This window comes from Eucalyptus grandis, chromosome 9 (genome assembly GCF_016545825.1).
Source record: "Eucalyptus grandis isolate ANBG69807.140 chromosome 9, ASM1654582v1, whole genome shotgun sequence".
In the NCBI taxonomy this organism is placed as follows: domain Eukaryota; kingdom Viridiplantae; phylum Streptophyta; class Magnoliopsida; order Myrtales; family Myrtaceae; genus Eucalyptus; species Eucalyptus grandis.
In genome coordinates, this window is record NC_052620.1 from 1408411 (window position 1) to 1431150 (window position 22740).

The window sequence follows — 22740 nt, forward strand, 5'->3', positions numbered from 1 at the left end:
ATCCGAACTGGGATCGGAGGTGGGTCTGCTTCGACTTTGGAAGGAACAGTCAATATGCTCAACAACACTCCATCTCCGAGACCTTCGGCATCTTCCAGGAGATACAATAGCATGAGTACTTCTTCGCTGTCCAACCCGGCGAATGCTAGCTCGCCCGATCAGAGACAAGCATCAACTCTGCAGTTTCGGTCTCCTGGACGGAGTCGAAGCATCTCCCCAAGGTCAAGACGTGCCCCCAAACCTGACTTGCCGGCTCGTCCTCCCCCAGATGACAAGCCCGAAGGCGGTTCAAGTCAAGCGTAAATCAGTAACCGAGGGAACCAGCATCGAGCCAGAGTAGCACGATCTGACATGATGATGCTCGTTGAGCAACGAAATCTTGACTTAGCTTTTAGTGCTTTTGCAGTTCTAGAGATCAAGACTTTTTTCATCACTTACGAAGATGATAAGCCTTTCGGTTGCTTTTTTAGGATATCCTGCACTGGTCTGTAGGTTTTTTGGGACCTTGCATTGGTCTGCGATCAACTAATGATCTTGCTCAATCCTAGTGCCAATGTTTTTCATAGGCGAAGCTATCAAAATCAGAATTTGAAATTTGCAAAGTTTACTTGATTGTCTTTCAGTCTTCTTTGGATCCTCATGCTACCGTCTCGCTAGTAATTTGCTCGTTAAATGATACATGAACTTCCCGCTGTTCGTCGGATTCCCTGAAATACCTTGATGTAATCCTGGGCACGGCTGCATTCACACCTTGATATCAGGACATGACTACATATGCGTAAGCCCGACGAGGATGATGAAATCAGGTTAAACCCAAATGTACAAGTGTGGAATAAGGCTACGTACGAGTGCTGTGCAAACTCCATGCGAGAAGGAGTATTTTGATCCAAAGGAGTACCTTTACAAGGTAGAATCCTTGCGGAGCACAGATCATGTGGGAAGTTCAAGGGCTCATCAAACAAGCCCACTCACAAGGGGCTTTGGGCTCCTAAAGATACTTGGGCTAAAGCTGGGGTGTTTGGGAACAACTTTAGAATTCCCATTAGGCCAAAGCTGGCCTTCTCAAGGCTGAAAGCCCAAGGCAGGTGAAGGGGTGCCTTGGGCCAGCTCTCGCATCTGCCGATTAATCGTTCACTTTTTTTTTTTATTTTCTTCCAAAACTATCCTTAGCTACTTTCAATTTTTCCGGTTTTGCCCTTGTCATTGTCTTGTTCATCTTCTTCTCGTTGAAGGCCGACGACGTGTTCCTCGAAGCCGTGAGCGGCGCCGATGCAGCTCGGCATGGTCGCGGTGGCCCGGGCGATCGTCAGGGGAGTGGTGCAGCCGCCGCCTTGTCTGGGTCGCGGCCATCGTTGTGGGTTGCGACAAGGTTTGGGTTGACCTCGCCGCGACCCGGATCCGAGGGCGGCGAGGTCCTCCGTGACCTCGCCGCCCCGATCTTGGTTGCGGCGGTCGCCCCAGGAGGTCGCGCGACCTCGCCGCGACCCAAATCCCGGGGCGGCGAGGTCGCGCGACCCGCCACGACCCGGATGCGGGTCGCGGCGGGGGTAGCCCGACTTCCGGCGACCCTCGCCGATGGTCTTCAGTGGTCGCCCGACGTCCGGCGACCCTCCCCGGTGGTCTTCAGTGGTCGCCCGACGTCCGGCGACCCTCCTCGGTGGTCTTCAGTGGTCGCCCGACGTCCGGCAACCCTCGCCGGTGGTCTTCAATGGACGTCCGGCGGCCACCTGCCCTTGCCGGTCTTTTTTTTTTTTTTTGAAATTTTTTTTTTTATCACCAAAGCCCTTTTGTAAATGTGATTCCCCCAAACACCATTTTACTCAAAGGTACTTCAAATGGGCTTTCAAACTATATTAAACACACTTTACATTTTGGAAAATACCTTTGACTCAAAGGACTTTGCATTTTCCTAAAGACTTTCCCCCAAAGACTTCCCAAACGCACCCTAAGTTATCCCATATTAAGAGAGAGTCCAATAGGATTGTTGATTGGGTTGTTAGAGCCCAGAGTAAAAACAAATTATCACGAAATAATTATCATGAAATTGGGTTTTTTTGCTCAAAAAAAAAAAAAAAAAAACCACCCCGGCTCTCTTAGAGCTTCCCGTTCTGAAGCAAACGAATTGTATCCACCTATTTTTTCCCAGTAATGGAAGTCGTTTCCTTTTTCTGACCAAAAAAAAAAAAAAAAGGAGGTAGAATCCTTGGAAGGCGAACAACATGCATATGAGGCAGAATTATAACCTAGTAATTTAACTATGTTGCATTCTAATTTAATAATTGGTGCACAAATGACTGAGCCATTGAGCCACTATTTCTAGGCAGAAGCGATTCGGAAGTGTTGGTTGACATGTGGTGATCTTATTATGACAAGTGGTGATGCGTCATGACAAGTGATTGCATGTCATGGTAAGTGATGACTATCCTGAAATATAGCAGTCGAAGAGCAAATAGGTGTTGAGTTTTTGGGAAAACAGCTTTAGTGATACTTCCATAGATAGGACAAGTCCAAAGTGGAGGTTTCATCAATAAGTTAATCACTGGGGACAAATGACTCAAAATGCTATATGATTTTAATTGCACTTCTTTCCTCCAAGTTGGACAAAAACTATCATTCTTATAATGCTTCGACCATAAATTCAAGGGCTAGGGTCACAATGTCGCTCGACGCATACAAACTCGATTTATGTGAGTGAAAGACTCTGATAAGCCAACAACGAATAAATAAGAGAGCCTCGTGAATGGGTAGGAATGACTCGTATGAGTGGGGTCGACATCAAACTTGAAATTTCTTACTCCAAATCGTTAAGCTCGGGAGCTGAAGGTGAGGATTATATCATAACTTATTATCATCTGCGTTACCAAAATATTCTGCATTATAAGAGGACAATTACTCAATCGATGCTAAATTTATTATACCATATGAATGCTGATTGTAATAAACATTTAAATTATTTTCAATTTAGTCCTGAACCTTTAAGAGGAATTCCAAAATAGTCATTCCTTTTCAATTTTCGCCCGAGATTGCTAATGTGGTGATTCAATCATTCCAAGTCTTCCTATGTGGCACATTGACACGTCGGCAACGTCTAACAAGAATTGATTGAAAAGTATACATTAAAATTTGTGCAAATTTTTAGAACTAAATTGATGAAATTAGATGAAATTTAAAAAAAGTTTAGGACTGTAATGTATTATAATAATTCAATCATAAATTTTTTAAATTTTTGTCAAATTAGTCATAAACCTTTCAACGGAATTCCAAAATAATTATTCGTTTGAAATTGCTAACATAACGATTTAGTCATCCCAAGTCTTCCTACATGACACATCAACACACTAGTGATGTTCAACAAAAATTGACCACACATTGAGTAATTATAAGAGACACAGGTTTGTGCTGCTAAAGGTGGCTTTAAGAGAATGCACTAATTTGATGATTCAAACCCAAATGTCAAAAAACAACGACGAGTACACTTACCACTTGGGATTTGCATACTTGATTGAGGGTGTTAGGCGATTTCTAGCTTATGAACCCTATTTATATCTCACCCCTACAGAGATCGAAAAGCTTCGACTTAATTGGTATGCGGAGGTTTAAAGTTAGTTGATAAGTTTCTAGTTGCGTCTTCAGTGTGTATCAAATTATCTGTCAAGTTACGAACTTTGCCCGGAGTTGGATTCATTTCACATGATTTCTGAGCCATTTGGACCTTGACTTTGGAAAACATTCAATGTAGTGGCTTGACCATCGTTATAATCATTGGAGGTTCCCATCACCAGGCCCAAATCGGCAGAGGAAACTAGGAAATTAAAATTAAAAAAAAAAAACTGAAAATATTGTAGATATTTATACCGGCCGCGTCAAGTAAAAAAAAGTTTATTTAGATTTCTAAAAAAAGAATAAAATACTATATATTAATCTACGTATTAATATTTGCAATTTGTGAAAACGTTAATGCTTTGGATTTAAAAAAATAAAAAAAAAAACTACCTTTAATCGTAAGATTTCTGTTAGTGTAAGAAGTAAGAGTTAACGAAGAGAAGGGGTTCCACCCGTGCGTCGTTGTTCAAGGATGGGCCATGGTCTATTCAGAACCGCAGATTAGGTAGCAACAACCCCTTTGATTATAGATGAAAAGCCGTGATGAACTGAATATGAAATTTTGATACGAAGTGACGCAACACATGACCTCAGTTAACCAATGACGTGACGTGGACACGAAGATCATCGGATTAGTCGAATATTGGATCTGAATCTCCTTCCACGGGTATATTGATTTATTTTTATTTTTTTGGTCGAACGGGTATATTGATTAATCAGTCAATTAATCCTCGTATCTCCATTTCTATTAGGAAAAAATGACAAATAATTCTTAATGCAATTCTTAAACTTTTAATTTATTAAATGTTATCCTTAAACTTTAATCTAATTGAAAATGTGATCCCTAAATTTTTAATTCATTTAATATGGTTCCTAAACTTTTGATACATGTTTAGTTTAGTTTTTGAATTATATAAAAATATTCAATTTGATCTTTCAACTTTTGAAACATGTTTAATTTAGTTTCCGAACTATATGACAATGTTTAATGTTGTCCTTGAACCTCAATTAATGGAAAGACAATATTGAATATTTCATGCAATTTAAGGACTAAGTTGAACATGCATAAAAAATTTAGGAATCACATTGTATAAATTAAAAGTTCATGTATCACATTACATATTGAGCTAAAATTCAAAGCCACATTAAACAAATTAAAAATTTAAAGGCCACAATGCAGATTAGGTCAAAGTTTAGGGACTATTTGTTTTATTATCCCTTCCTATTACTTGCATGGATTGTTTCATAATCATGGGATCCCAACAAAATCTATTTTAAAGCTGTGCATGGTAACATTTTTATTCCTCCGTTCTTTTGTTCTTTTGTTCATCGGAATAAATAAAAAAAAAAGAACAAAAATTTGTTTGAAAACATCAATTAACTTTTTTATTCTCTAAAATAGAAAAGTGGTCAAAAAATAGATTTATAACAAAAAAAGAAGTAGAAAAAAAAAAAAAAAAAACAACTTATTCCCATAAGCAAATTTTATAAATAAGTTATTTTTTTCTTGTCTTTTTCTTCCTTGCCACCTGCTGCCAACCCCTTGCCATTGCCAGCAAAACTAGCATATGGTGGTGAGCGGCAGGCGACAACGGAAGAAGAAGAGAGGAAAAAAGAAAAGAAAAAAAGAAAATTCTCAAAAAAATTATTAAAAATTTAAAGAAATGTTATGTTACAAAAAAAGAAAAAAACTTGCGAGTCATACCAAACGCATTCATTTTTTTTTTTTCCTATTTTGAGGATATAAATTTTTGGCAATTACCAAATGTATTGTTTTACTCAGAAAGTATTATAGAGAGTAAAAATAGAAAATAGCTATTACTAAAAAGAAATTATTCCTAAGAACATAAATGTTACCAACACACGCCATAAGCAATTTTATCATATCTCGAATCGCACTAACAACTTTTCATAATCAAAACTAGGTAAGCTTTTGTTCTGTTATAAGCAATTGGGTTTTCAAATTTCTTTTTCTTTCCTCTTTCTTTTTGTTACCCCCAAAGCCTCTTTACCGACCTAATCTAGTCAATTGTCCTCAGTGCTGATGTGGCACGACGACAAGATGAGGAAATGCTTCATGGAAACCAATACATAGAACCACATCAGTAAAGTCTCGAGAATAAAGAATTTCAAGGATGGAGATGCTTGTAGCCGATGCGATCTATTAGGGATACAGATTAAGATGAATTCATACCTTGCGAATAAAAACTGGAGAATCCCTATCCTTATCGAGATGAATATGTACCTCCCGTGTAAAAACTAGAGAATCCCTATCCTTTCGCTTCCTTCGTCGCAGAAGCGGATGGATACTTTTTGGATGAGTGAGGCTGGGATTGTGGATGCTTTCTTTTTCATTGGTCCAGGGCCTAAGGATGTCGTGGAGCAATACGTTAGTGTGACCGGTAGCCCTGCGATGCCTCAGCTCTTCGCGACAGCTTATCACCAGTGTAGATGGAACTACAGGGATGAGGAGGATGTTGAGAACGTGGATGCCAAATTCGATGAGCATGACATCCCTTACGACGTTCTTTGGCTCGATATTGAGCACACGGACGGCAAGAAGTACTTTACCTGGGATAAGGTGCTTTTCCCTCATCCCGAGGAGATGCAACGGAAGCTAGCTGCAAAGGGTAGGCACATGGTGACAATTGGGCCGTAATTGGGCCTGAGGCCCAATTGACGGCTCAGTATTGATTAATGGGCTTTTGGCGGGGTGGGCCCAGTTCTTGGAAAATGCGAAGAGATCGGCGGTGGGGTGGGGGTGGGGCGGTGAGGTCTCGTTCCCGCTCCCTGCCTACTGGATTTGGACGACTTACCAGAATCAAGAACCGGAAGAGTTGATCTCATCCTTTGTCTTCATCCTCTTCAATTTCAAATCAAGTTCGGTTTTTTTATTTTTACCCTTCTCTGTTCTCATGGCAAACTCGCTGGCTTCATTTTTGCATGGACGCTCCCAAGGAGGAACATGACCGCGGCAGCGGCGGCGATTCTGCTGCCCGTCCGCACCAGGTTTTCATTTTGATCACTCGTTGGGTTGGTTTTTCTTGGGGTTTAGTCGGTCCGGACGTGACCCTTCTCAAGCTTCGCTGTCTTTCTTGAATGGCCTTTTGCTGTCTGCAGGAATTATCCGCTGTCCTTGGTTACTTCAGTAATCTTTATCCTCTTGATACCATAGAGTCTTGCGAACAAGCCGGTGATCCTGACCAGCCGTTGGCTTCGTTACTGGCAGAACAGGCTAAGGAAGAGCATCCTTCTGGTCGACAGAATGCGGTTCAGAGATTTGATGTCCCTCCTGACGTGTTCCAAGATTGGCAGCTGGGAAGATTTTTTGACGACCAGGTATCCGCGGTTTCTTGTAGTATTGTTTCGCGACGGCTGGGAAATAGAACTGATAGGATTGATGTTGTTGACTGATTATTTCTTATATAATTCTTGATCAGTATTGAAATCCAGATTTTAGAATTAAAAAAAGATTACCTCTGATAATTATGACTCAGTTTCACGTGCTCAGATAATCTATATTATCAATGCAGGAAGCGCATCCTCACTGCCATGATACTCGCCAGCATCTCAACTTCGATGATGTAATGCCCTGCCACTGTTCCACTCCTTGGAGCCACGTTTCCTGCGCATGCCACAATCATGCTGGTTGTAGTTCGGGAATGCCTCCTGCTAGCATGCAGAACTGGGGCCATTCGCTTTTGAGCAATGGCGGACCGGAAGAATCCAGTAGCTGGCAACAATTCAGCGGTCAGTCTAGTGGTTACGATTTAAAGACTAAATGCCCAACCTGTCTCTATGACTCGCCGCGTGTCTTGTTTTCTTCATAGCCCTTACATATCAATTTCCATGGATTCAGATGCAAGCGAGATGTCATCCCAGTGCCTAATTGATAAGGAGAAGCTGATTCAGATGCCGGAGGACTTGGACAGTAGCTTTGTTTCCGGCAATCCAACCTGGGAATTCTCCGATCCTGTTGCCGGTGGTCAAAATGGAGATGGAGTGACTATCACTGCGAAAAATTGGACCAGCGAAACCGCTTCCAAAGTACAAGATCAAAAGAAGGCTCCAGAACCAAGCTCGGGCACTCCTGGAAGGAGGGAGAGGCGAGTACCCAAAAGACATATTTGTTTGTACACTATATCAACACACTTACTAGTGCTGAACTAGTTTTATTTTTGGCTTGATTTAGGAAGAAAGCAGAAAATGCCACAGACAATGGAAGCACGAAAAGATGCAGTTGCAGGAGATCCAAATGCTTGCAACTGTAAGTAGTAGTGCGGTTCACAGGGTTCTCATACTTCTTGTTCTGTCCAGTTTTCACGCATCGAAAGTTTTGATTAGGGAGTGCCAAGTGATGCTAGTTTCTGTGTTATGCAGTTCCCGTATATCGGGGCAGCCTGTCTACTTAGATATAGATAGCTAATCCACTGTTTTTGGTTTATGTCCTTGATCGGAACAGCAAGCAAGTTCCAATAGATTACCATGCTTGACTGAAAGTTCTCCTATTGTTTTTCCTGGCCGGAAGATAGAAGAGGCATTGTATTGTTTGAAATAATGCTGAAACTTTTGTGTCGGCAGATATTGCGAATGCTTTGCAGCGGAACTTTTCTGTACCGACAGTTGTGCATGTAGACTCTGCTACAACAACCTTGAAATGGAGGACTCAGTTTTCAAGGCAAAGGACCGGATTAAATCTGGTGATCCTCTTGCATTCGGTCCGAAGGTAGTTCCGCATCCCAACGATTTGCCTCCGGAAATAGCGGTAACCATCCTTCCATCCGGGAAGTCTTATCTCATTCTTAGTTAATGAGTATGAAGGGAAATCTGAATTTGAGCGGCAATGCAACAGGAAAGTGGTGGTCGTGGTAGTGGTGAGAGTGAGGACACCCCATTATTCGTGAGGCACAAACGCGGATGTAATTGCAAGAAGTCTCAGTGCCTGAAAAATTACTGCGAGTGCTATCAGGTTTGCAGCTAATACAATCTATCAAAACAAAGATTCGATAGCTAATTCGTACAATGTAACACTTGGATTTAGCTGTTTTAGATGATTTGGTATCATAGTCGGACCAAACTGTTACACTAGTCAGTATACCAGTTTAAGCAATGTCACTTATTTTAAGTGGATTCATAACATCACAACGGTGAGACGAACTCTTAAGACTATTGATTTCTGAACCGACGCATCCTACGGATTTTCCAATTCTTCTATAACAATCTTACTGGAACGCTATATTTTTCCTGCTGCCAGGGCAAAGCTGGATGTTTCCATGAATGCAACTGCCAAGATTGCTCTAACCCTTTTGGCCCAAAATCAGGTAAGCGGCACACTTGTGGCTGCTATTCCGATACATCTTTGTATAGATTGTTAACATTCTCGCCGTGAACACAAACCGGAAGCAATATTTCGCTCCTCCTGATGCAAATCAAGCATCCTTTGATCAAGCACATTCTGATTTTCTTCCCGGTACAACACTCCGCTTTGGCGTCATAAGATCATTACCAATTGCCACATCTATGCTTCTGCAAAATGAAAGAAATAAAAGCATCAAGAGATTGCATTCTTCTAGATATATTCTGCTTGAATTCTGTTTCGATTCTATCACATTAAGAATGTCTAATTCTTATCCATGCGTGTTATACTCCCTGGGACATGAACTTCAAAGTAGTTGAGCAAGGGATTGACAGGAAGGAAATGTCACCTAAGGGAACGCCAGATGGTATTGTTGGAATTTTGTTTGTTAAAACAAAATGAGTGCCTTTTACTTTGTCCCACATAGAAAATGTGAGAGCAGGAGGGTCAGTTTATTAATGTGGGATTTCTCTTTTATAGTTAAATGAGTGATTATGTGGGATTAGACCCCACCATACCCGCGTGCGGGTGAACAAAATGAGTGCATTTTACTTTGTCCCACATAAAAAATGTGAGAGAGCATGAGGGTCAGTTTATTAATGTGGGATTTCCTCTTTTGTAGTTAAAGGAGTGATTAGGTGCGGCTAGATAGGTGGGGCTAGATCCCACCATACCCGCGTATTTAGCCTTGCAAGGTGGTCCTTGCTGATTTACACGGGATTCCACGTGCCCCATGCTACTCGGGTCAGAGCGTAAGCTAGTGATGCTTTCGGCTACTGGACTCTCACCATCTAGGGTGCAGCATTCTCACCATCTAGGATGCTACTCGGGTCAGAGCGTAAGCTAGTGATACTTTCGGCTACTGGACTCTCACCATCTAGGGTGCAGCATTCTCACCATCTAGGGTGCAGCATTCCACTGCTTCGCCTAGCAGCACGACGCTTGTATTGCTCTCCCATAACCCCGTTTTCATGGTTTAGGCTGCTCCCATTTCGCTCGCCGCTACTACGGGAATCGCTTTTGCTTTCTTTTCCTCTGTTGCAATACTGTTTCATATATATACTTGTCATTTTCGAAAAGAAAAGTGTGTTGTGTTGTCATTTTCGAGTCCTCTTTCTGAAAAACAGCAGCCAATTTTTCGATTGTTTCTTAGAGGGACTTTGGAGAAATACTAAAATTGCTATTTAGTATTCTCATCCGAGACTTTGTTATATCCTGGAGGATTTTTGCCAGTGACCATTAGTAACGTTGTGGGGCAAATAAATCCTTAAAGAAAGTGATATCACGCCTCAAAGTCCGAGTTGTTTTACTCGATCCGATTTCATTGTTCAACCCATTTTGAAGACATATTTCTCCAACAGGTATGCCGGGCATGCCCAACTCCTTCCGAACTGGGATCGGAGGTGGGTCTGCTTCGACTTTGGAAGGAACAGTCAACATGCTCAACAACACTCCATCTCCGGGTCCTTCGGCATCTTCCAGGAGATACAATAGCATGAGTACTTCTTCGCTGTCCAACCCGGCGAATGCTAGCTCGCCCGATCAGAGACAAGCATCAACTCCGCAGCTTCGGTCTCCTGGACGGAGTCCAAGCATCTCCTCAAGCTCGAGACTTGCCCGCAAACCAGACTCGTGGACTCCTTCCCCAGATGGCGAGCCCGGAGGCGGTTCAAGTCGAGCGTAAATCAGTAACCGAGGGAACCAGCATCGATCCAGAGGAGCACGATCTGAGATGATGCTCGTTGAGCAACGAAATCTTGACTTAGCTTTTAGTGCTTTTGCAGTTTTAGAGATCAAGACTTTTTCATAACTTACGAAGATGATAAGCCTTTTGGTTGTTTTTTTTAGGATATCTTGCATTGGTCAGTAGGTTTTGTAGGAGCTTGCATTGGTCTGCGGTCAGCTAATTATCTTTCTCAATCCTAGTGCCAATGTTTTTCATAGGCGAAGTTATCAAATCAGAATTTGAATTTGCAGAGTTTACTTGATCGCCCTTCGGTCTTGTCTGGGTCGCCATGCCATCATGTCGATGGTTATCTGCTCGTAATTTGATGCATGAACTTCGCAGGGTTCGTTGGATTCCCCGAAATGCCTTGATACAATCCCGGGCCTGCATTGACACCTTGGTATCAGCACATGACTACATTTACATAAATCTGCCATCAACGATGAAATCAGCTAAAATCCTTGGAACGGAAACAGCAGGCATATAATGCATGATTAAACCTAGTAATCAAACGATGTTGCATTCTATTTTAATAATTGGTGCACAAAGGGCTGAGCTATTGAGCCACACTATGTCTAGGCAGAAGTGATTCAGGAGTGTTGGTCAACACATGGCGATTTAATTATTATATCGAGCAATGCGTCATGACAAGTGGCTGTATATCATAATAAGTGATGACTGGCATGAAATATAGTAATCAAACCGTCCTAAAGAGTAAATAAGAGGTCAGTATCACAATATCACTTGATGCTGGAAGTGCTAGTATGAACACCTAGAGATGGGTGAATAGGTGTAAAAACAATTTTTCGCAAAGAATAGTAGAAATATTTTACTTTTGAAGTCTTTCAAATCTAAGTCTGAAAAATAACAGACTTTAAGTGAGTTCAGACTTTAGTAGTTAAATAGAATTATGAACAAAATAAATGAGTTTATGGAAGAGAATAAGAACATTGAATTTATAGTGGTTTGGATTTGATTAAGCCTATGTCTACTCTTCCATGCTAACAGCCTTCTAGCTAGATTCCACTATGCAATCAACAAAAGATTACAACTTTGAGTGCAAACACTTAGTAGTAGATCATACTATTCACTCTTTTGGTATTTCTCTCACAATCACAAACGTTTAAGCTCACCAAAGATAAGTGTATGATCGAACGAAGGTCGCTCAGACTTTGGAATTATAAATTCTACACCTCGTCTCTTACTTATTCATCGATCATTGATCTCCTTAAGTACTTCTCCACTTACAAACTAGCCGTTGGACAATATCTAGATGATCGTCTTCCAATCTACCCATTAGACAGATTTGTATCTAGAAGATTTAGTAGCCGTTGAGTAACAAAAATAAAATCCCAAATTGATTTTGATCACTCATACAAATAGAATTTTTGTTTCCATAAGTGGAGCTTCTTTGTTTAGAAAGTTCTTGTTTTCAAAATCCAATTGTCAATCAATTAGATTAAGTCAATTAAATCTATCTCGATGTAGAATCCAAACCAGATCACTAGTGTTATATGTTTGAGGCTTGTGTTACGTTCTTTAAGTTGTTTCATTTTGAATTTGCTTCGTTATGAACTTGTGTCTCATTCTAGATATAAAGTCTAAGAGTGTCTTGTTTGAAGTAAAGTCTAGTGTCTTCAGACTGAAATAGAGTTTACAATTTGGACGTCAGTCTGAACTAAAGTAGACTTTACAATCTAGACGTCAATTTGAACTAAATAGACTTTACAATATGGACGTCCATTTGAACATATTCTGCTTTTGAATATATTTAGCTTTAAGGTTTAAATACAATTTGAATAAGTTTAGCTTCAACATAAAATATGTCTTCTAGTTCTTCCAAATATAGACTTTAATAATATCATAGAGTTTGTCTTCTTATTCTTCCAAGTATAAACTTTGATGATATTATTTAGGATGTGTTTGGTAACAATTCTGTTCTCGGGAGCTGATTTTAACTAGAAATAATTATTTTTTTATTCTGTTCCCGAGAACTAATTATGAGTAAAAGAACGCATTTGGTAACTGTCCAAATTTTTTTATTTTAGAATAGAATTACGTTTGATACCATGCTAATTGATTCTATTCCAAATTAATTTCTTTTAATTTTTAAATAATTTTTTTTTTTTTTACTTTTTCCTTTTTTCCTTTTTTTTTTTTCTTTTTTTTTTTTTTTTTTCCTTTTCTCCTATTCCTCTTCTTCTTCATGTGGCCGATCGCCGAACCGGCAACCGGCTAGACGAGGGCCAACCCTCATCGGTCCGAGCCTTGCGTCAGGCGGCCTAGGCGAAGGCTCGCCGGTGGCTTGGCCTCGCCGCCGAGCCTTGGCTGGGCGGGCGGCCTCGCCGGGGCTAGGCGACCTCGCCGATGGCTAGGGCGAGCCTCGCCGATGGCTGGGCGGGCGAGGCTGGCCACCAATGAGGCCGTGCCTGCCGGCCATCGACGAGGCGACACTCGGCCTCACCGGTGGCTAGGCTTGCTCGCGAGCTCGCCGGACGCGACAACGGCGGGCGGTGGTGGACAGCAATTGCGGGATGTCGGAAGGAAAGAAGGAGATTTTTACTGTTTTGATTCTTTTTTTGATTCTCGGATGGAGAATCACATTTTTTTTTTATTCTCAATTCTCTTCCCAATCTGTTCCCGGGAACAAAAATTTTATCAAACGCGATTCTTGTCCCAAATTGATTCTGGGAACAAAAAATCAAAATCATGCATTGTTTGGCATGTTGCCAAACAGGCCCTTACATGTTCTATCATCCGCATAATCTATTACTCAACCTTTAAACACGTTAGTAGTCTTTGATTTATTTTGTCATCTTCAAAATATTATAAGGGATTTCCCTAATAGATACATGCAAACTTGATACACGTGAGTGAAAGACTCCGATAAGTCCACAACGAATAAATAAGAGAATCTTGTGAATGGATGGGAACAACTCGAATGAGGGTGGTTGACATCAAACTCGAAATCTCTTGCTTTAAATCCTTAAATCCCCAGCTTGAAGGTACGAATTACATCATAAATATGATCCTCATTATGAAAACATTCTGCATTATAAAGACTGTTAGGGAAAATTACCCAATCAGTCTTAAACACATTATACGAATGTCAATTTAAAACAAACTTTTCAATTTTGTTCAATTTAATCCTAAACCTTTAGACAAATTTCCAAAACAATCATTCTGAATTTTCGCTTGAAATTGCTAATGGCGATCGAATCATCTCAAGTCTTTCAACGTGGCACACCGCCATATCAACGATTTCCGACAAAAAATTGATGGAAATGTTACATTAGAATTTTGTATGAATTATCATAATTAAATTGACAAAATTAAAAACATTTTAGGATTGAATTAATATCTATAGAATACGCTCAACACTGCTTGGACTATTTTCCCAACACGGGAGAAAGCTATGAATGTTCATATTAGAACAAGCACAGTAAAGTGGGCTTTGGAATTAGGTGCCACGAAGGGCCTAAGCTTAGTAAAATAGCCAGGCTGGGAGTGAGCTGGATGTCGTTTGAACCCTCGACATTGCACCAAACGACACCACCACCACCACATTTCCTGCTCTCGACACTCAGGCGTGTGCCCTATTAAATGCCGTCCCAAGCGTGCACTTCCCCCGCCTCACTCATCCCCTCGACTCTTCCTTATTCCTCCTCTATTATTGTAGAATCCTTTATGAAAAATGATACGACTGGTCTCTAAAATTTATTTTAATATGCAATATCATTTCTAAGTTTTTAATTTATTTGGTATGATGATTGAACATTGATTCAACGTGTAATGTCATGATTCCTGAAATTTGTGTGATTTGCTAAAAATCCTTAAAGTTTTTCGATATCTTTCTTTTTATCTGGTATGATTTTTTAAAACTATAGAATTCTAATAGTATACTTTGCATTTGCCACAATAAGGAACCTTTTCATTAGAATTCTACTATCATAAAATTTTCTATGATATGAGTCAAAAGATAAAAAAGAATTTAGTGGCTAACAAGCGATCTCCTACTCTAACATCAAAAGGGCCATGCATGTGTGATAACATACTTGCTACCAATTGTGTTTCCATTTTCCCTAGTTTGTATTATAGACCATTTTTAAAAATATTTTAATATAATCTAAGAATTATATTGAATATTTACCCATAATTCGGGTACCATATTGAACGAATTCAAAATGTAGGGACGACATTAAACATGGAAATATTAAAAATTCAAGGACGACATGTACATTAAACTAAAGTTCACAGATCACTTGTGTTATTGTCCTTTTATATTATGTTGTTATATATTGGTTAGAAATAAAAATTCTGCAAAACCCCATCGTTCTTTAATAAGAACAAAATCCAATGATATCTAAGATCAATAAAAGGTCTCTATGATATGAGTAAAAAAATGGGCCCAAACGGTTCGTGCGACTGGGCCGTGGCTGCCCGCATACGGTAAATGGGCCTGAGGCCCAATTGACGGGCTCATTCTCAGTTAATGGGCTTTCGGCGAGGAGTGTACCCAGTTCGTTGGAAATGCAAAGAGATCGGGGCAGGAGGTAACGGTCTCGTTCCCGCTCAATGGCGAACGGATTTGAACGCCTTTACCAGAATCAAGAACGGCAGAGCCTATATATCTACTCCACTCAAACTCCCCATCATCCTTCATCCTTCATCCTCTTCAATTTCACATCAAGTTCTGTTTTTGCTTTCTCCCCTCCTCTATTCTCTTGGCAAACTCGATGGCTCCATTTCCCATGGACGCTCCAAAGGAGGACGAGGACCGAGGAGGCGACGGCAGCAGTGGTTCGGCTGCTTGTCATCACCAGGTTTTGATTTACATGCTGCTTCTAGCGTTCTGATCTCTCTTTGGGTTGGTTTTTCTCGGGGTTTAGTCAGTTCGGATGTGATTCGCATTCCTCTTCCTCTGCTGTCGACCAGAGTGTGGATTTCTCGCTGCCTTCTTGAATGGCTTTTGGTGTCTGCAGGAATTGTCCACCGCCTTTGGTTACTTCAGCAAATTTAATCCTTTTGATGCCATTAAGTCTTGCTTACAGGCCGGCGATCCTGGCCTGCTATGGGGTTCAGCATCGGCAGAAGAAGCTATGGAAGAGCATCCTTCCAGTCAACAAAATGTGGTTCGGAGATTTGATGTCCCTCCTAATGTATTCCAAGATTGGCATCTGGGAAGATTTTTTGATGAGCAGGTATCTGCGGCTTGTTGTAGTATAATTGAACTGACAGGATTGATGTTCTTGATTGATTATTTCATATTTTATTCTTGATCAGTATTCTTGATTAGTATCGAAATCCAGAATATAGAATAAAAAGAGATTCGTCTCTGATGATTATAACTCGGTTCTAATCAACCGTCATCAGAGAGTTCATGTGCTTGGATAATCTATATTATCAATGCAGGAAGCACATCCTCACTGCCATGATATTTGCCGGCATCTCAACTTCGATGATGTAATTCCCTGCCACTGTTCCACTCCTAGGAGCGACGAGTCCTGCACATGCCACAATCATGCTGGGTATAGTTCAGGAGGGCCTCCTCCTAGCCCCCAGAACTCGGGCCATTCGCTTTTGAGCAGCGGCGAACTGCAAGAATCCAGTAGTCGGCAACAATTCAGGGGTCAATCTAGTGGTTACGATTTAAAGACTAAATGGCCAACCTGTTTCTATGAGTCGCCGCACATCTTTTTCCTTCATAGCCTTGACATTTCAATTTCCATGGATTCAGATGCAAGCGAGATGTCATTCCAGTGCCTAATGGATAAGGAGAAGCTGATTCAGATGCCAGAGGACTTGGAAAGTAGCTTTGCTTTCAGCAATCCTACCTGGAAATCCTCCGATCTTGTTGGCGACGGTCAAGATGGAGATGGAGCGACTGACACTGGGAATAGGGGGAGCAGTGAAACCGCTTCCAAAGTACAAGATCGTGAGAAAGCTGCAGAACCAAGCTCGGCCACTCCTGGAGGGTGAGCACACATATGACATCCTTGTTTGTACACTATATCGACAGGCTTACGTGTTGCTGAACTAGTTTTATTTTTGGTTTGATTTAGGACGAGTGCAGAAAATGCCACACAGAATGGAGGCTTTAAAAGATGCGATTGCAGGACATTTAAATGCTTGCAACTGTAAGCAGTACTGTGGTTTGCAGGGTTCTCATACTTGTTGTTGTGTCCAGATTTCACGCATCGAAAGTTTCAATTTGGGTGTGCCAAGTGATGGTAGTTTCTGTGTTATGCAATTCCCGTATATCGGAACAGCCTGTCTACTTAGATATAGATAGCTAATCCACTGTTTTTCATTTACGTCCTTGATCGGAACAGTGAGCAGGTTCTAATAGATTACTTTGCTTAACTGAGATTTCTTCTGTTGTTTTTCCTGGCCGAAAGATAGGAGAGGCATTGTATTGCTTGAAATAATGCTGGACCTTTCATGTTGGCAGAAATTGCGAATGCTTTGCGGCGGAACTTTTCTGTACCGACTCTTGTGCGTGCAGACTCTGCTACAACCTCTATGAAATGGAGGACTCAGTTTTCCAAGCAAAGGAGCGGATTCAATCTCGTAATCCTAATGCATTCCCTTCGAGGAGGGTTGTTCAGTCTCCCGGACGGAGTCGAAGCATCTCCCCAAGGTCAATACCTGCCCTAAACCTGACTCGCCGGCTCGTCCTCCCCCAGATGACAAGCCCGAAGGCGGTTCAAGTCAAGCTTAGATCAGTTACTGAGGGAACCAGCATCGAGCCAGAGTAGCACGATCTGACATGATGATGCTCGTTGAGCAACGGAATCTTGACTTGGCTTTTAGTGCTTTTGCAGTTCTAGAGATCACGACTTTTTTCATCACTTACGAAGATGAGATGCCTTTCGGTTGCTTTTTTTGGATATCTTGCCCTTGTCTGTAGGTTTTTTAGGACCTTGCATTGGTCTGCGGTCAACTAATGATCTTGCTCAATCCTAGTGCCAATGTTTTTCACAGGCGAAGCTATCAAAATCAGAATTTGAAATTTGCAAAGTTTACTTGATTGTCTTTCAGTCTTCTTTGGATCCTCATGCTATCGTCTCGCTAGTAATTTGCTCGTTATATGATACATGAACTTCCCGCCGTTCGTCGGATTCCCTGAAATGCCTTGATGTAATCCTGGGCACGGCTGTATTCACATGACTACATATGAAATCAGGTTAAACCCAAATGTACAAGTGTGGAATAAGGCTACGTACGAGTGCTGTGCAGACTCCATGCGAGGAAGGAGTATTTTGATCTAAAGGGATACCTTTATAAAATAGAATCCTTGGAAGGCAAACAACATGCATATAAGGTAGAATTATAACCTACTAATTAAACGATGTTGTATTCTAATTTAATAATCGGTGCACAAAGGACTGAGCTGTTGAGCCACTATATCTAGGTAGAAGCGATTCCAAAGTGTTGGTCGACATGTGACGATCTAATTATGACAAGTGGCGATGTATCATGACAAATGGTTGCATGTCATGACAAGTGACGACTCTTCTAAAATGTAGTGGTCAAAACATTTCGAAGAGCAAATAGGTGATGAGTTTTTGGAAGATGGCTCCACCAACGCTTCCTACAATAGGAGAGGTTTTATCAATAAGTTAATCATTGGGGATAGACGACTCAAAATGCTATATGATGACCATTGCATTTCTTCTTTCCTCCAAGTTGGACAAAAACTGTCATTCTTATTATGCTTCGACCATAAATTTGAGGGTCCGCATCACGATATCGTTTGATGCATGCAAACTCGATACACATGAGCGGAAGACTCCGATAAGTCTACAATGAGTAAATAAGAGAACCTCGTGAATGAATGGGAATGACTTGGATGAGGGGGGTCAACATCAAACTCGAAATCTCTTGCTCTAAATTCCTAAGCCCCAAGCTAAAGGTATGAATTACATCATAACTTATTATCATCCTCATTACCAAGTACTCAAATCAATTATAAGCTTGTCGTACTATATGGACATTAATTCAGTAATAAAATTTTCAATTTTTACTAATTTAGTTCTAAACCTCTAAGCGGAATTCTAAAACAGTCATTCCCATCAATTTACACATCGACATGTTAGTGATTCCCGACAATAATTAGCCAAAATGATTATATTAGAATTTGTGAAAAAAAAATGTAAAACCAAATTGATAAAATTAAAAAGAACTTTGGTCAAATTGATATATAATATAATAGGTTTATGATCGATTGGATAATTATTCCGGAAATTCATGGGAAGGTGTGGATGTTCACATTAGAACAAGCACAGTGAAGTGGGCTTTGGATTTGGGTGCAATGAAGGGCCCAAAGTATGTAATGGGGATGAGCTGGATGTCCTTTGAACTCCTCACCACCGCACCAAACAGCAGCATCACCACATGTCCTGCTCTCGACACTTACACGTGTCCCCTCTTAAATGCGGTCCCAACCTCCCCGGCACGGCCCTCCTTGGAAACGTCACTCGCGGTTTTTCAGAGCGTGCACGTCACCCACCTCATTCAACCCTCTCCACTCCCCATTAATTCTCTAGAAAATTATTTTCCAAAGGGACTTGAAATATCCTTAATTTTTCGAATAAAGATATGAAATGGATATTATTTCAAATAAATATCTAAAGTGATTATATTAATTTCGAAAAAAAAAGATCTAACCTCACTAGCCGATCATGGCATTTTTGTCCTTTTGCTTTTTCTTGTTTTCTTCCCTCATGAAAAAGACAAGCTAAAAAAAGAAAAAAAAGGACTAAAACTTTTAAAAAAGAAAAGAAAAGAAAAGAAAACACAAAATTTTAAAATGGCACAAATGATCTAACGTATGTTGTCAGCTTTAAAAAAAAAAAAGAGAAGCAAAAACTTCAAAAAAGAAAAGAAAACACAAATTTTTAAAACGACACAAATAGTTTAATGTACAATGTTAGCTTTAAACTATTGTTTAATATGATCATTGAATATTAGTTCAATGTGCAATGTCATTTATAAAATTTCCTTTTGTTTAATATGATATTTGAATTTTGATTCAATATTCTATATGATTCTCAAATTTTTAAATATTTTTATATGGTTTGAGGACTATTTTGAACAAGTCATAAATTTAGAAACGACATTAAAATTGAGCCAAAGTTTGGAGGTCAGATTGCACAAATAAAAGTTCCAGGACGACCTTATAAAATAAAAAATTCAAGAGTCATTTGTGCTAATGTTTGTTAGTATTGTTCTTTAATAAGAACGAATTCTCTTGATCACGCTCGGAATTTGGCGCGTGGAAACATCAAGAGGCCAATAAATTTTTAATTATTTCTCCTTTATTTTTTATTTATGGCTTGGGTTGGTCAGAATTATTGTAATAATATTTGTAGCATCCCGTTGAGGATTGTGTCGGGGGACCATGTTTCCGCGTGACCCCGTATCATTGTTTCTATTTTCCCTAGAGAACAGCAGTCTCATTGGTTCTTGCCCACCGTCAAAGGGATATCTTTTTTTTTTTTTTTTTTTTCCTTCAGCAGGTGTATATTTTATCATTTTAATCTGGACAATTTCTTCGAGATTAACCAATAAGAATGGTTTAAATAATCCCACGTCACCAGGGTGTGCACAAGACTGCTACATCTACATTTATTTTTTCTTTATGAAAGATGAAGTTTCCTAAAACTTTTCTTTTGATATGGTTGAGTGTTTATATATATATAATTATCCATGTCCCATGGATCTGAGAATAAATCTCAACAATTCTATAAGATTTATTCCTATTTCATCACTTATAAGAAAACTAATAAGGTTGATTTTTTCTTTGGATTCATTATCAAATAATGGAATTTAGGAGAAAAAAAGGGGAGGTGATGAAACTAATAATAAGGTTTTTCCTCCTCAAGTTCCATCAAAGTCAATTATTTTTCTCATGTGTGTTCAAGGGTTTCTTTCTTTTTCTTTTTATAGATAATTGCTTGATCAAGATGAAATGATGAGATCGTCCCTTCCAGATGGAACCATTGCACTCAAGCACATAAATCAAACCTAAAGAAAGGGCTTTGACTCCTTATAATAAGAACTAAAATGAAAATACTGAAAATCCCGAATCTTATCTAGGCCGAACCTTAAAATTTTAGATTGTTATACAAAAGTTGTGAATCTTCTTTGAAAAAGTGCAATCAAATTCTTTTTATAGAAACGTGGCTTCGCATGTTTTAGTGGATTCATGGTCCAAGAAATGGCAATGATAACTTGCCATAAATTTTTATTTTGAATTCTTTTTATGGTCAAATCATTATGGAAATTAAATATGGTTGGTTTTTATTTAAGGTGGAGCAATAGCAAAAGGACAACTTGCATGAAACCTAGAAGCGAAGGAAAACCCCAAAAGAAAGCGATGGTTGCGCGAAAAGCCTTCTCCAGCTTTTGTCTACTTCAATGTTGGATGCACTCTCGCGACCGTCTGCTTTTTTGACTTTTTGCCCCATGTTTCACTGCGATCCTGCCTTTGGGGTCCAGCCTAGACATCTTCCCCTTTTGCTTGTCCCCCGATTACAGATGGCCAAACTTTATTACATTTTTTAATAAGTCAAAAGGAGAAAGGACATCGATCAATAAAATTTACCCCCTCTAAGCGTGGTCGCCTGAGTTTTATACTCTTCACGAAACTTTTGACTGGAGAGATAACAATGTCGGTGCAATCTTTGTAGCATTCCAACATGAATAGCGATCATTCCCATGGAGTTGGCAAGGTAGCATCATAATGAGCTTTAGAATCATGATCTCATGATCTATAATGATTAGACTTCAGCATTATTCTCTATACAACAATAACGGGATAAATGTAGAAAATGTTTCGGTATATTTGCAAGTGTTGACACAAATTCTTTTCATTGAAATAGTATATAGACCACCTCTTAAAATATCGATACCTTCCCTAAAATAGATAATTCTAGAGAAGTTGGCTTAAACGATAAGAACGCTTTCTCATTTTTTTCTATAGTCTTGAGTCCAACCCTTGTGGAGCACTTTGAGAGCCAGCATCTAGAATCCATTAGGGCCGATGTAGGTGAGTGTGTTTTTAAGATCCAAAGGCGGTGTACTAATCGGGGTTGAGAGCCCTATAATCATTCCAATTTGATATCGTAGAATGTCTCATCATAGTTAAAAACGCTACATCTTCATAAATTTTATCCACAAATTAGTAATTACCAATTCAAGAATTGGGATAAGCATGGTGGCGTTGGATACTGAAGAAGCGCGTTGAGTCATGCCATTGCCAGCAAATGGTTTGGCGAGGCAGATGGGACGGTCCAAAAGACAAAGATTGCAATTTACCGCCAGATTTCGCGGATCTGCGGGTCTTTCTACTTCTATTGGCCTAAAGGTTTCCAGAGAAAACAAAAGAAAATGACAAGTCAAAGTTTATTACAACAGATAGATGCTGGATAACAACTGTCAATTGCTAGGCGGAAGGCCTGTAGCTCTGCTGACTATCTTCTGTCAGAGAATTTAGCGGTCTACTCACGCCCGATTTTAATGCTTTCCTCATAAATTTCATTTCCGAAGGGAGGAAATTCTGCAGCAAGATCTGCTTTTCTTTAAAAAAATGATTTTAGAGAGGAGAAATTTATAAGAATAAAATGTCTAAGAGATACCCTATTCATGATATAAGAGATATTTCTTTATACTCCGTACCAAATAAATAAAGAAAATAGGAACAACTCGGCTAATGAATAAAAAGAAAAGAGAAGATACCTTATTTTTTGAATTTTGTTATAGTGATTTGGATATTCTTTTTATGGGCAAATACAGGAGAAGATCAATAAATCAAATAAATCAAATCAAAGGTAAGAGAGCTGTTATGAATTGATTGCAAACATTATTTTCATTAATGGCATTGAATGATTCCAGACCATCGAAATATCCGGCAAAACTTAAGATGGAAATTATCAAAATTCAATCAAGGAAGATAAAACGTCAGCATTGCTGCATTGGGAAGCTAATTTGATTAATTTCCATATGTTCAAGCTTACTGAATTTACGAAACGAAATCAACGAATTTGAAGTA

General features: G+C 39.8%; 1 protein-coding gene across 1 annotated transcript; it reads left to right on the forward strand.

The window, feature by feature from the left end:
• The first annotated feature begins 6478 nt into the window (after nucleotides 1–6478).
• Nucleotides 6479–9074, forward strand: LOC120288237 (protein tesmin/TSO1-like CXC 7). Its single transcript, XM_039301875.1, has 8 exons — nucleotides 6479–6612; nucleotides 6724–6942; nucleotides 7137–7353; nucleotides 7463–7736; nucleotides 7796–7870; nucleotides 8185–8368; nucleotides 8456–8572; nucleotides 8858–9074. The coding sequence occupies exons 1-8, from the start codon at nucleotides 6547–6549 to the stop codon at nucleotides 8990–8992; spliced, it is 1287 nt and encodes a 428-aa protein (XP_039157809.1). The 5' UTR covers nucleotides 6479–6546; the 3' UTR covers nucleotides 8993–9074.
• Nucleotides 9075–22740: the final 13666 nt, after the last annotated feature.

Bases quoted from the DNA above. Each gene is read 5' to 3' on its own strand.
- LOC120288237 (XM_039301875.1), top strand. From the start codon at position 6,547: ATGGACGCTCCCAAGGAGGAACATGACCGCGGCAGCGGCGGCGATTCT. The intron at 6,943-7,136 runs GTATCCGCGGTT...TTATCAATGCAG, and splicing joins GAAGATTTTTTGACGACCAG to GAAGCGCATCCTCACTGCCA. The intron at 7,871-8,184 runs GTAAGTAGTAGT...TTGTGTCGGCAG, and splicing joins AGATCCAAATGCTTGCAACT to ATATTGCGAATGCTTTGCAG.